This window comes from Canis lupus, chromosome 24 (genome assembly GCF_048164855.1).
Source record: "Canis lupus baileyi chromosome 24, mCanLup2.hap1, whole genome shotgun sequence".
NCBI lineage: Eukaryota > Metazoa > Chordata > Mammalia > Carnivora > Canidae > Canis > Canis lupus.
Window position 1 is genome coordinate 20330851 of NC_132861.1, and position 15952 is coordinate 20346802.

The following is a 15952-nucleotide window of genomic DNA, read 5'->3' on the forward strand; positions in this document are numbered from 1 at the left end:
TTACCACTAGCTTTTTAAAGATAGATAATTGAGCAAATAATACCACTTCCATGATTTAATTTGTACCAACTCAAATTATGTCAATTTTAAGCATAACATTTCCCTGTGGAAACCCTGTAATTTCCTACCAATGACTTTTGCTCGGTACCAAACTCCATCTTCAAATTTAGCTACACAGGCTTGACCTTGAACTGGACAGAGGATTTCCAGATTTTCTCCATCTTCACTTTTATAGAATTCCTCAATTGTCTTTAGTAAAAATAAAAAATCCAGGCTCTCTATCTGAGAAATAAAGGTATTAAAACACTGTAGTTTCAAAGAAGCAAAATTTAAATGTGGCAATGTATTATAAGCACTGGCTATAAAATTATGAAATGTTGGAATTACACAAATTATTACATAATTTATACTTGAAATATTTTATTACAGAAGCAGTATATAAAATTAGAAAATATGGACATAACAAAAATTTTTAGAAATGTTTCTCCAGGTATCTTAAGTGTCTATCCTCCCAGATCCCTTATACACAAACTTTCCATATTTTTTAAAACAAAAATGAGATGATCTCTTACATGCAATTTGATTATAGTTTATTTGTATTTTCCATCAATTCTCACTTTTCTATTTCTATCAGTACTTCTAGACCACGTTTAGATATCCCTAACTGACCCAAACCAGTATCAAATTCAAGACACGTTATATCTAGTTATTTCAATAAATCTTTTAGAATCTAGTGTAGTCCTCTTTTTAGGTCTTGCTGAAAAGAGCTTGCTATTTTTCTGCAGAATGCTCCATCTTATGGATTTACAAGGTTATATCCTCATGCTATCAATTAGCTTGTTTCTCCATTAAGTGGGGTCTGTCTCCTGAAATTTCCCCAAACCTAGAAGTTGTGTGTATAGGTTTGGTGGATTCAAACCTTTTGTGGCCAGAATACATCTTAAGTGTACTTAAGTTGCAATATATCAAAAGATATAACATTATTGACTCAATATTAACATGTTAAGATTCACCTACAGCTTAGGGTGATGATCCCTCTACTGTACAGTTATGTTTTTACCATTGGATCCACCACGTAGTTCATGTACTTTGACATTATATACTCATGTATACAAATACTTTGACATTATATGAACTTCCAGTTTCCCATCAACCTTCCATCTTATGGTTTTAAAGTGAATTGATAATTCTTTAAATCAGTAATTTCAGTAAGGTTTATGAAATAACTGCATTGAGTAAACTAGAGATTTCTCTTATTAAATAATATTTAACATTATTTGGTTACTTTAGTTCTTAAAGTTCCTATAATACCTAAAACATAGTACCCCCCCCAAATTCCAAAACACCAAGAAATGCCTTATTATCTCTCCAAATACTAATTCTTAAGGTTAAAAAAATATTTTAAAATTCACTTCAAATAGCAAAAAATGAAATTTTTCTCTTAAGTATTATAATGCAAGTGGAAATTTTGTGAATCTGTGTTTTCTTGTTATTCCATTTATATTACTTTAAAAACTTTACATTTTCTAAATTTTTATTTCTAAGTAGGTATTATTCATATTCTTTCATTAACAGGTTATCCATAGTGGGTAGTAAAAAATTCAACAGAGAAATGACATCAGCAAAAATAGGAGACTAGGAAGTTCCAAGTTCTCATTCTCCCACAGAAACAAAAAACAAAAAACAAGGAAGAGAGACAGAGAGGCTGAGAGACATCATACAAACTTTGTCAAACTATGGAAAAGTCAAAGGTTTACAACAACCAAGCAAACACCCAGACTCCTGACATTCAAAGAAATCTGCCAAAACATTTTCTGAACACAAGCTAAAGGAACTGAGACTCTGATTTTCAGAGTTTCAAATGCCCAGTTTTCAACAAAAATATTAGAAGAAATACAAAGAAAAAGAAAAACATGGCTCATTCATAGGAACAAAATAGAAACCACTCACAAAGAAGCCCAGATAAAGGACTTACTCGACAAAGACTTTAAAACAACTGCCTTAAATATGTTCAAAGAATAAAGGAACACATGGATAAAGAATTAAAGGAAACCAGGAAAACAATAAAGGACCAAAATGAAAATGCCAACAAAGAGAAATTATAAAAAGGAATCAAATTCTGGAGTTGAAAAGTACAATAACTAAAGTGAAAAATACACCAGAGGGATTCAACAGCATATTTGAACAATCATAAGAAAGGATCAGTGAACTTGAAGATAGGACAACTGAAATCATTAAGTGAGGAGAAAAGAAAAAAAAAGAGTGAAGGGAACAGAAACTAAGGGACTTGAACAGAGACCAAGGGCACCATAAGACATATTAATATACACATTATGGGAGTCTCAGAAGGAGAAAGAAAGAAGTAGAAAGATTATTTGAGGATATAATGGCTGAAAACTTCCCAAATTTGATGACATACATGAATCTACAAATCTAAGAAGGTCATTTGTATCTCCAAGAAAGATATATTCAAGTCATAACATGAGAATGTGACTTTATTTAGAGACAGTCTTGACAGTGATAATCAAGTTAAAATGAGGTCATTATGGTAGGCCTTAATCTAATATGATTGGTGTTATTAAAAGGGGAAAATTTAGTACAGAGACAAATACAGGAGAAGGCTTGTGAAGAGTAGGCAGTGATTAGGGTGATGTAGAAATCAGAGACAACCAAAAAAGTTCCAGCTAATCACCAGAAACTAGGAGAAAGGAATGCAATACATTATTACTTACAGCCCTAAGAAAGAACCGACCCTACTGATACCCTGATCTCATACTTTGAAACTCCAGAACTATGAGACAATAAATTTATGTTCTTTAATCCACTTAATTTATGTAACTTTGTTGTTGCAGCCCTAGAAAATGAATACAGGTTTTGGTTTTGAGAAGTAGGGTATTGCAGTAACAAATACCTAAAATGTGGGTGTGACTTTGGAATTAGGTAATGGATTGAGGAGGAGAACTTCTAAAGTGCTTGAATGAAGAAGTCCAGATTGCATTGGAAAGAATTTTGGTAGAAATAGGAATGTTAAAGGTGCTTCGGGTGAGATCTCAGACAGAAATGAAGAACATATTATTGGAAACTGGAAGAAAGGCAATCCTTGATATAAAGTGGTAGAGAACTTAGCTGAACTGTGTTCTGTGAGACAGAAAGTAGAACTTTAATATTTAGCTGAGGAGATCTCTAAGCACAAACATTGAATGCAGATTGGTTTCTCTTTGCTCATAATAAAACAGGAGAAGACAGAGATAAGGAATTGTCAAACATAAAGAAACCAAAACTTGAAGAATTTAGAATATTCTCAGTCTATCCATATTGTAAACAATGAGATTGTGTGCTTAGAGAGGACACCAAAGGTGTGGCTGGATACTGCTAAAGAGATTATGGGCATGTGAAATGTGGATCTAATCAATCATCTCAGCAGAAACACTGCCTGCTTGAATTTATGGGGACAGAGATGGGAAGAAGGAAGAAACGCTGTTGGGATTCTACAGGCAGGAAGTGAGCTGTCAGGGCTATTCAACCCTGAACATGTGTTATCTTTTTTTAAAAAGATTTTATTTATTTATTCATGAAAGACACAGAGAGGCAGAGATATAGGCAGAGGGATAGGCAGGATCCTTACAAGGAGCTTGATGCAGCACTCACACCATGTGATCCTGGGATCACACCCTGAGCCAAAGGCAGATGCTCAACCACTGAGCCACCAAGGTGTCCCTGAACATGTGTTATCTTTCAAGAAAAATAATGACCCTGAAGGTGATTCAGAGGCTGGCATGTCTGCCACTGTCACCAGGAGCCCAGTGGGCAGATGTCTGAGAGGCAGGAACATCTATCTCATTCTCTATTCCAGGAGGCCTCCTGGGTTCCAGAGCATGAGGACAACCTCTCAATTCCAACAGGTGAGGCTGCTCCCAGGGCTAAGGTGGCAAAGCCACCACCCTAGTGTGACTAGAGGGTAGAGCATCCAGCCAATAAAAGTTATTCTCAAGTCATAAGAATCTAATAGAAATTTCCCTGCTAGGTTTTAGATTTGTCTGGTCTCACATATTCAGACATGGAGATTTTTGCTCCAGCTTGAACAATACCTGTCTTAACCTCTACTTGAATTAGATGAATTAGATGATAAGATTTGAGACTTTGGTTGATGAAATTTATATAGAAGATTTTAGACTTACCATTGATGCTGGAATGATTGGGATGGGATGAATGTATTTTGCATGTGGAAAGTACATGAATTTCTGATGGAGCAGAAAGCAGACTGCTTTGGGAACTGTGTCCTCACCCCCCAAAATAAATATTTTGGAGTTATAACCCCTCAGTACCTCATAATGTAACCTTACTTGAAGATAGGGTTTTACAGAGGTTATCAAAGTAAAATAAATTCTTAGGTGGGAACTAATTCAATAAGACTGGTATCCTTACTGAAAAATTAAGATGGACAAGCACAGAGAAAATGCCATGTGAAGAAAGAGGATGAGACTAGGAAGAGGAAGCAGAAGCCAATGAGTGGTAAAGACTGTCAGCATACCACCAAAATCTAGGGGACAGACATGGAATAGATTTTACCTCTAAGACCTCAGAAGGAATGAATCCTGTCAACATCTTGATTTTAGACTTCCAGAGTCCATCACTGTAAGACCATAAAGTTTTGTTGTTTAAGCTATCCAATTCAGGGTACTTTGTTACAATGGCCCTACAAAGCTAATACACAATAGAATCTTGAAAGCAGCAAAAGAAGCAAGTTGTTATGTACTAGGGGTCATCAACAAGATTACTGGTTGATTTCTCCTAAGAAACCTTTGAGGACAGATGAGAATAGGGAGATATATTTAAAGTGCTGGGCAGAAAACCCTATCAACTGAGAATTACATACCCAGCAAAACTACCCTTCAAAAAATGAGGGAGAAATTAAGCCATTCACAGAGAAACAAGAGGTGAGGGAGTTTGCTGCCATTAAAGGGAATCCTCTAGGTAGAAATAAACGGATGCTAGAGTGTAACTCAGAGTCACATGAAGATATGAAGATCTGTGGTTCAGGTAAGTACAAGGATAAATATGAAAGCCAGTATTATTTTAATCTTGGTTTGCAACTCCATTTTTATTTCTTTATTTCTATAGGATAATATTTCTCTAGAATTTAAAAGATAAATGCATAAAATTATAAATTTGTGTTATTGAGCACACAAGATCAATTTGTGACATCAATAATATAAAAGGGGAATGGAGCTGCACAGGAGTAAGGTTTTTGTGCAATTAAAGTTGGTATAAACCTATATTAATTGTTACTTTAGGATATTATATGTAATTCCCATGGTAATGATAAAAAAATACAGATATATACAAAAGGAAATAAGGTAATCAAAACATGAAACTACAATATTTGCACACCCATGTTCCCTGCAGCATTATTCACAAGAGCCAAGAGGTAGAAGCAAACCCAATGTCCATTGATGGATTAATAGATTAATAAAATGTGATATATATACATACAATGGAATATTAGCCTTAAAGAAGAAAATCTCACACAACAGTATGAATGAAACTTAAGAGAATTAGATTAAGTGAAGCCAGCCACCAAAAGACAAACACTATGATTCCACTTACACGAAGCATCAAAATAATGAAATTCACAGAATTGTGGTTGTAAGTGCTTAGGGATAGGGGAAAATGGACAGTGATTGTTTAGGAAATGTAGAGTTCAGTTCTGCAAGATGAAACAGTTCTAGAGATCTGTTTCACAATAATGTGAGAGTATAGTTAACACTACTGAACTGTACACTTAAATATGGTTATATGGTAAATTCTGTTTTTTTATGAGAATGTTTTTCAAAAATATTAAAAAATGACATTGCAAGAAAACAACTAAACACAAAAGAGGGAAATAGAGGAAATGAGAGACAAAAAAGGTATAATATATACAGAAAATAGTAAACTGGTGGGAGTTTTTCCTACTAATAGGTATTTTAAATGGATTAAACTCCCTAACTAAAAGGCAAAGATTTGCAGAATGGTTTTAAAAAATGGCCCAACTATATGCTATCTATAAGATACTCACTTTAAATCCAAAAACATACATAGGTTGAAAGTTAAAAATTAGAAAATGTATTCCATGCAAACAGTAGCTAAAAGAGAGCTGGGGTGGCTATGCTACTATCAGAGAAAACAGACTAAGTCAGATAATATTACAAGATACAAAGAATGACATTATACATTGATAAAAGGGTCAATTCACCAATAAGATGTAATAATTATATGAGAGCCCCAAAATATATGATGCAAACATTGACAGAACTGAAAGGAGACAGACCTTCAATAAAAGGAGACTTCAATGCTCCACTTTCAAAAACAGAACTACAAAGAATGTCAAGAAGAAAACAAATTACTTGAACAGTACAAACCAGCTACACCTAACAGACATATACAGAACATTCAAGCCAAGAGCAGAATGCACATTTTTCCTCAAGTATACATGAAACATTCTCAGGATAGACAATATGTTAGGCTACAAAACAAGCCTTAATAAGTTTTAAAAGACTGAAAACATACAAAGTATCTTTCCTAAGCACAATGGAAGGACAACATGATAAAGGCCATATGGAAAAACCCAGATACCACAGTCAATGGTAAAAGACAAATGCTTTTTCTCCTCAGAAGAAAAAGACATCTGCTTTTTCTATTTGTATTCAACAAGATATTGGAATTTCTAACCAGAGCCATTAAATAAGAAAAAGAAACAAAAGGCATTCCAATTGTCAGAAATAAAATTATCTCTTTGCAGCTGACATAATTTCATAACATATAAAAGTGTAAAGAGCCCACCAAAAAAACCTGTTAGTGAAGTTACAGGACCTAAAATCCAGAGAGAAAAACCAGTTGTATAAAGCAGTAATGAACAATCTAAAAAGGAAAGTAATAATTCCTTCTATAATATCATTAAAAAAAAGAATACACTTAGGAATAAACTTAAACAAGGAAGGAAGAGACTTGTATACTTATACACCATACCAGACTGCTAAAAGAAATGAAAGATGACAAAAATAAGAGGAAAGGCACTCCACATTCATGGCCTGGAAGATCTAGTATTACTGACAATATTTCCCAAAGCAATCTACAATTCAATGGTATCACTAGCAAATTTTCAGATGGTTCAGACAGAATAGAGAAACTCATTCTAAAAGTCATATGGAATCTCAAGGGACCTCAAATTGACAAAACAATATTAAAAAGGACAAAGTTGGAGTGCTGACACATCCTGATTTCAAAAATGGTCAAAGGACTGGAATAGGTATTTCTCCAGAGAAAATATATAAATGACCAATAAATACACACATGAAAAAATGTATTCAACAATACTAGTCATATGGGAAATGCAAATCAAATCCATAATGAGATGTAACTTCATGCCCTTAAAATGGCTTTTTATTTTCTAAAAAAATGTTTTATTTATTTATTCATCAGAGACACAGAGAGAAAAAGAGAGGCAGAGACACAGGCAGAGGGAGAAGCAGGCTCCATGCATGGAGCCCAATGTGGGACTTGATCCCGGGTCTCCAGGATCACACCCTGGCTGAAGCCACCCAGGCGCCTGGCTTTTTTTTTTTTTTTTTTTAAATGAGTGTTGGTGATAGTTAGAAATACTGCAACCTTTATGCATTGCTAATAGAAATACAAAATAGTGTGGCACTGTGGAAAATAGTTTGGTAGTTCTTCAAAAAGTTAAACAGAACTTTAATATTATCCAGCAATTCCAGAGCTAGGTATATACTTAAAAGAACTGAAAGCAGAGACCCAAATAGAACTTGTACCTCCATGCTTATAGCAGCGTTATTCACAATAGCCAAAATGTTGAAACAATCCAAGTGTCCATCAACAGATTAATAGATAAACAAAATGTAGTATATACATAAAATGAAATATTAGTCATGAAAAAGAATGAAATTCTGATACATGCTACAACTGGTAAACACTATGCTAAGTGAAATAAGGCAGACACAAAGGAAAAATATTGTTTCCACTTAAGAGGTACCTAGAATAAATACATTCATAAAAAATATAGTAGTACAGGTTATCAGAAGCTGGGGGAAGGAAAAATGGAGAGTTACTGTTTAATGATTACAGAGCTGTTTGGGATGATCAAACAGGTCTGGAGATGAATAATGGCAATGGTTGCACAAAACATACTTAATGGCACTGAACTGTATATTTAATGGCTAAAATGGTATATTTATGTTTTACTTCAATTTAAATAAAAGACAATATAAAATATTCAGTGTAAGAAATATATGTAAGTCCTAGCTTAGTACCAAATAAGCAGACTTCTACAACTCATCTGGGGAGCCCTTATCGTGTGCTGCAGTGCTTGAGGTGGCAGGCTCTGAATGCAGTTACACTGCCCAGTTCAATCCTGGCTCATCCCTTCTGAGCTGTGTGACGTCAGGCAAGTTGCTTCATCCCTTTGGTTAGAGTCTCCATATATAAATGAAAATACTAGTATCTTTCTCACAGGATTGTTGTGAAGATTAACAGATTATTCATTCATTATGGCCCGTAGAATGAGTTAACTCATATGAAACACAGACACAGAGAGATTGGTAAGGATGAACTCTTTGTTAGTAGCTATCTAAACAAACCCATCAGTCCACATTCAAAATTTAGTATGAAATGCCTTTGATCTGAATTTATTTTGGTATTAAATTCAGGAAATTACCTAGTAAAAATTCTCAGATGTCCACTGTCAGAAACAGGTTTTCTCATAGTACTCTGATTTCAGGTCTATGTGATTTCCTATTCCCCAGATTTCATAAGGTAGCAAGAAACACATTTATTAAGCATCATTCACTGTCCTTTCCCTCCATATTTCACTAATTAGCATGATGAAGAGTTCCTTCAATTTACTATAAATCATGTGATTTTCTCATTTAAAGTTGCAACTAAGTAACTTAAATTTACAGTGGTTTGCTCTAAAATTCACACTGGGTACTCATTTCCATTATACATTTCTACTAAAATTTGAAAAAATACTTGTCTCAAAGGAATATTAAATACTTACCAACTGAAGATAGAAATCAGTAGGACTATTTATATGACAAACCATAACTGAAACATCTGTCATTTCGTTAGGCAAAATAGGTGGGTGATAGTGTAGAGTCATATTTTTTTCAGAGAGGCTTCTTGGTGATTGCGACCTAAACCTGATTAAAAGCACAATCAAAACCATAAGCAACCCATTTTCTTAAAAAGTCTTTTTCAGCAACTTGGTCTGAAGAAAGGACTTACACATATACCGATTTATCTACCAAGAGTATTCCCTTTTCAATTTCTTTTCTGATACATTTCTTGGTATTGTCTCCAATTATCAAGCCGGGTTAAAAGTCAACTCTCAAAAATCAGTAATTGACCTTTGAATTTGTTTCAGGACATTTCTAAGCCAGGCTTGTATCTTCTACTTAGTCTTTTCTCTTTCAGGAACTGACAACTACAGACTATGGTGGCACTCAGTAAGACCACCTGAGGGATCTCTGTGATCCCCTCCATCTCTATGACTACTTTTATTTTTTCCACAATGAGACCTACTGGAGTCACTTCCAGAGTCATCTCATCACTCAGGACAAAAAGTATCTTTCACTATGTCCATTGTTAGTCAGCTTACTTTGTTCATCACTGATGGTGGTATAGGAAGAAACTTCATCTATTCTAGATTCATACATTAAATACAGAGTGGTGATCATGAACTTATTCCAAAGGTTAGAAAATTTAAATCAGGAACTGTTAAACTAATAATTCTTAAAACCCTAGTGGAGCTGTTTGTGAAGTTATCAGAAGTCTAAAAAATACTCAGTATCTATAAATAGTTTCTATTTTGAGCTACCTTAATTTTTCTACTTAAATTATCTGAATGCAGTTTTCAAACTGTACTTAGAAAACTCTGATAGCAATATTTTTAACCTCTTGGATTATGTTCACTTTAGAGTCAGTACATAATTTTTAAAGTTAAAATTTGCTATTCCAGTTTATAACTATAATCTCAAAAGTATTTGTTTTAATAAGTTACCTACCTTGCTAACTCCATGAAAACTAATGCATCTCTAAGAGAAACAGGCATATCACTGCTTATTTTATTTGTTGGTGGTTTCTGCAGATCTACAATTAGCACACCATCTTCTTCTCTAAAAACTTTCATTAAAACAGCCTTGTTATTTACCATTTTCAAAAATTCTACTTTAGCTTCTTCTCCCCAGCCTACATCCTGTGGAAAAAGTAAAATTCCAATGTATTTAGTAATAACTAATGGTACAATGCTCTGGATTTAGCTTTTGTTTTATAAATCCAAAATACAACCAGTCTGCAAACTTGAGCAAAGTTACTCAACCACAGATACTAAACAACTAGGGCCAGAAACCCAAGACCAGTGTTTATATATTTACAACATATGGATTTATTTTTAGTGAATTCTATGCCCAATGTGGGTTTGAACTCATGACCCCAAGAACAAGAGTCACATGCTTTATCAACTGAGCCAGCCAGGTACCTTTAGATCTTTGATTTTATGAACAGTCTCAAGTTGTCCATAAGCTGTTGTATTTTAGAATTTAGTTTCACTTCTGAATATTAATATGAAGATTATAAATATTCTAAAATAAAACATACTATTTTTCCATTTTAATGACACAAATTCAAAAGATAATTTTGGGGCACCTGGTTGGCTCAATTGGTGAAACGTCTGCCTTCGGCTCAGATCATGATTCCAAGGTCCTGGGATTGAGTCCCACATTGGGCTCCCTACTCGGTGGGAGTGTTCTTCTCCCTCTCCCTCTGCCCTTCCCCGCTGCTTGTGCTTTCTCTCTCTCAAATTAAAAAAAGAAGGTAATTTAGAAAGCATAATGGAAGCCATGTAATGCAATCAAGATATTTATATTCATCAGTTAACTTAGTTTCCTTTAACTAGGAATATATGAGGCATAGACTACTTAAACAATAAGGAAAAATATTCACCCATTAAAAAACTTTCAATTGATCTTTGAACCTTTAAGATCCTATAACTAAATTTCAAGGGTTAAAACTACATATTCTGGTGTTACATTCTTTATATATTTTGAATATGAACCCCTCATCAGATATATCATTTGTAACTATCTTCTCCCATTCATCAGGTTGCCTTTTTGTTTTGTTGATGATATCCTTCATTATGCAAAAGTTTTTTTTTATTTTAGTGTAGTCTCACATGCCTTATTTTTGCTTTTGTTTCGCAAAAGAGACATATCTAGAAAATATTGCCAAAGCTGATGTCAAAGAGGTTACTACCTATGTTTTATCTAGGACTTCTATAGTTTCAGGTCTCACATTTAGAAATTTGTCTTTTTTTGTGTATAGTATAAGAAAGTGGTCCAGTTACATTCTTCTGCATGCAGCTGTCCAGTTTCCCCAGCATCATTTACTAAATATAAGGATATACAATAGGGAAAAAGACCAAAACTCCAGTGTCATAGATTAATTGAACATATAAACATGGGTTTATTTCTGGGCTCTTTATCCTGTTCCATTGATCTAGGAGTCTATTTTTGTGCCAGTATCATACCATTTTGATTACTTTGGCTTTGTAGTATATTTTGAAATCTGGAACTGTGATACATCCAGCAGAGTTAGTGAATCACTATGTTGTATACCTGAAACTAATTTAACAGCGTGTCCCAGCTATATTCAAATTTTTTAAAAGCTACAAGTTTTCTCTTTTTTTTTAAGATTTCATTTATTCATTAGAGACACACAGAGAGAGGCAGAGACTTAGGCAGCAGGAGAAGCAGGCTCCCTGCAAGGAGGCCAATGTGGGGCTCCATCTCAGGATCCCGGGATCATGCCCTGAGCCGAAGGCAGACTCAACCATTGAGCCACCCAGGCATCCCAAAAGCTACAAGTTTCTTAAAAACAAAAAATAAAACCTCTTTTATAAAGTTTACTCAGAAAATGCAAAAAAGAATAAAAGATTAAATTAAACCAATTTTACCATTTTGAGGAAAACAATAGTGCTAATATTTATGTTTCCTTTTACATTTTTTATTCATTTATTCATTCTTTCAAACATCTATTAAATGCCAACTATGTGTGAGATAATCTGCTAAGTACTGGGAATACAATGATGGGCAAAGACACAGATTCCTGCATTCAGATTTCATAATATAACAGCTAATATAATTTAATTTAACATATAGTCTTAAATACAATTCCTGTCTTATAGAGTTTTTGTCTCACTGGGGATTAAGTATTCATAAATAATATAAAGCAGAATGCAATATGGGCTACAACTAATGAACAAAGTGAAACAAAAAAGTGAAGAAATGTATAGAAACACACACATCACACCATATTGTAAAATTTATTTTTCTCTACATGTGACTCAATTTAGTGGTTTACTTTGATATTTCATCTATCATTCATTCATTCATATGTTTACCCGACTCAATTTCTCATTAAGAATGTTTCCAATTATGAAAACTGAAGTTAATTCCCTTTTTTACTGGCATGGATTATTTATTATGCAAAAACAATTGGTGCCTTAAACCTACACTCTGCAATCTGACTGGCAATACATAGCTAGAATTGGGACATTTAGCCCCCAAAGAAGAAATAATTTAAGTCTCACTTACTGAATTCTGTGGAACAATGTCTTTCAATGAGCATGGCAGTGCTAATGGGTGGATGTCTTTCAGCAGCCTTTCAATATATGGTTCAGACTTCCTTAGAACTAAGCATAAGTCATTTAGTACTATATGCTGCTCAGCAATGTGTTCTGATCTTGCATAGGTATCACCAACTCTAGAAGAATTCAAGTAATATTTATTGAAAATAATACTTGAAACCCAAACTTGCTTTCCCCATAAAAGGTTGCATTTCTAAGGATACTCTCCTTAAGCTAAATCTTCTAGAAAGTTGTATTCTAATTCATACTTTCCTATTACATAGATTTAATCCATATTTTATAAGCATAGACCCTATTTTATCTATAGAATTAAATCTCAATCGACTTTATCTGAATTGTCTTTTATGTATCTACTCAAGTCTAGACTTAAGGGGGATAATGATGGCCCCAAACAGAAATCTATCTATAAAGCTATGCCCATTAGTTAGTGACCATTCTATAGTTAATACTGGTCCTTATTGCAGAAATATTTTTATTTTTATTATTTATGATTTTTGTTTTATATTCCTAGAAGACTAAAATATTTTTGAGTACCTAGGGTTAGACATTATCCCACTTTATTATTTTTTTTCATTATCCCACTTTAATATGCACTAATGAAATTACAGAAATCTGATTTAAAATTCTACTCAATCATACTGCAGTTAACTGTAAACTTTATTTAAAAGAAATATTTTTGTGCATCATTCCTAGTTTTGAAGCAACATAGAAAAGTACTTGAGTTTGGACATATCAAAAAGCTTCTTTTCCAAAAAAACCTCCAAAGATCCACTACTTTTCCAAGCTCCTCATGTAGTAATATTGATAAATGATAATACTTTACTAATTTAGTAATTAGTAAAATAAATAATAGAGCAAAATAAAAAATAGAGCTATATACCTTAGAAGAATGATAAATTACTCCTCTCTACCCCTTCCCAATTTCCTTTATTCTTTAGTATCCCACTCCTCTGATAACAAATATTTCCAAACAGGCCAGGAAAATGTAATAACTATAAAATATCATACCCTGCAACAATTAGGACTTCAGAATTTCCAAAATCTACCATGAATATCTGTATTAGTGCAACTTCATGGACTGAGAATCTGGTTGAACTACAAAGTTTTCTAATATTTTCACTTTCTATCGGAATTAATTCAGTGATAGTTCCACGGCACCACATTCCATTTTCAATACTGTTGACAAATATTCTTGCACCTAATGAGGAAGACAAATCATTATCAGTATTTATGGAGAAAAGTATCTAATAAGCTCTAATCTATGAACATGTATATTAGTTACATCACTAAGAAGTTTTAATTCATCTATTTACTGATGACACAGTACATATCAAGTGCTATGAAAAATATAAAGGTAGGATATTGTGGCAGTTCCTGTTATATAGGTAAACAGGGAGGTAAAAACAAAGTTAGCAGTCTCTTATTGAGGACCTATATTTTATGAACTATAACAAAGATGAATGAGACCACCTTGCCATAAAGGAAGCTCAAGAAAGGAAAAGAGATAGGCAAGTAAATGACTGTACTTACAATAAAGACTTTCTATCCCATTCATATACACATAAATGCATACAGATATATACATGCTGAAATTTGTACATACTTTAGTAGCATAAAGGAAGAAACAATTACTTTCAATTACTTTCTCTTGATAAAGAGGAATCAAAATAAAGAAATAATGAGAGGCAGTATATGACATGCCAAAATTACATTAATATACAGAGAATTAATATTCAGAGAAGGTGAAGATGAACCAAGGACCTAGCAGCAGAGGACGTATCAGAGGAGTTAAAAATTAATAATCAGGAAAAAAAGGTCAAGGAAGAAAGAGGCCTGAATTGAATGCTTACTATGAGCTCAGTGATGTTCTTAGTATTTTATGTTTGAATTTACTTACTCCCTACAACAACACTATGGAGATAGGGCTTTCATCACGCGGGTAGGCAAAGAGGCAGAAGGAGAATCCAGGCTGTCTTAGAGTCCACCCTCTTAATAACTAAGCTACCTATCAGAAATAAATTGGTAGACCTGACCACTGATTATATACAGAGGGATGTTGTATAAATCCCTTCTGTATATGCTAATAAAAACAGGATTGCTGAGAGAGGTGCATTAGGGCAGCCTTTTAATTTTTAGTTCTGTGAAAATGTTTATGTGGTCTAAAGATTGTCATCAACTTTTCTCTTATGTTGATATACCACATAAGCAATACTCTGAGTTTTAAACTACATGCTATTAAGCCATTTTTTTTTGCAATAGGTAAGAGAAAGGCCTATGGAAAACATTTGCTGTTCTTTATAATGAAGAGCATAGGTATGAAAAGGGAACAAGAGGATATCCTCCTAAAGCATCACATCACATTTCTTTCCTTATCATTTTTTCAAAATATAAATGAGTATTTAAGTCATTTACCTTGAAATAATAATTATTCTTAATTTAACAAAGGATGACTTTTTGGCTTTTTATAACATTTTCTGAATCTAGGCTGAACTCTCTTGGGCATGTATTAAATTTTAGGAGAAATATTTGTAGCCATAAAAGTTTACTACTACACTTCTCAGGACACCTGGATGGCTCAGTGGTTGAACGTCTGCCTTGGGCTCAGGGAGTGATCCTGAGGTCTTAGGATTGAGTCCTGTATTGGACTCCCTGCAAGAAGTCTGCTTCTCCCTCTGCCTATGTCTCTGCCTCTCTCTTTTTCTCATGAATAAATAAAATCTTTAAAAGAAACCCAGCAGTTTTCTCACTCCATTAATAAATCAAACACATCATAGCTTTATCTTATTATAGAGTATAACTGAATTTATTCAATGTGTTATAAGGAAAACATTTGCAATAAAAGCCTAAATTATGGCAAATTGGGCATACCCTAAGAATTAGGGTGGACTGATTAAGTTTACCAACTACCTTCTGAGTGGCCCTAGGAAACAGACACCACTGTCCTCCTGCATCTAAGTGCTTAATGACATCTTCAGTATTCACATGTGGATAGCAGGGGACTGTAGTCACACTACAAGGAACCATCTTACAGGTCAATTTTCCCTGGAGACAGAGAAACAAACTACATAACCTGTGAAGGATTTTGTAATTTAAAAAATAACTCTTTCACTCCATTATGGGAGTTTTTGTATATACCTCACTCAGCAGTCAATATTTAGCTAAATTACCTAAATAAAATTATGTTATGTAATTTTAAAACTTTTATGCTTGGAATACAAATCTGTATTATAAAAGGTCTATGTGGGTTGGCCAAAT

General features: G+C 33.7%; 1 protein-coding gene across 3 annotated transcripts in view; it reads right to left on the reverse strand.

Moving 5' to 3' along the window:
• RNF17 (ring finger protein 17) overlaps positions 1-15952 on the reverse strand; it is a 116460-nt gene that overhangs the window by 63170 nt on the left and 37338 nt on the right. For all 3 annotated transcript variants that reach the window (XM_072795835.1, XM_072795836.1, XM_072795834.1), the window contains exons 12-16: positions 13706-13895; positions 12645-12813; positions 10059-10249; positions 9053-9194; positions 129-282 (exon numbers count right to left, since the gene is read on the reverse strand). In XM_072795835.1, coding sequence (XP_072651936.1) covers positions 129-282; positions 9053-9194; positions 10059-10249; positions 12645-12813; positions 13706-13895 — 846 coding nt within the window. The remainder of the gene's footprint in view (positions 1-128; positions 283-9052; positions 9195-10058; positions 10250-12644; positions 12814-13705; positions 13896-15952) is intronic.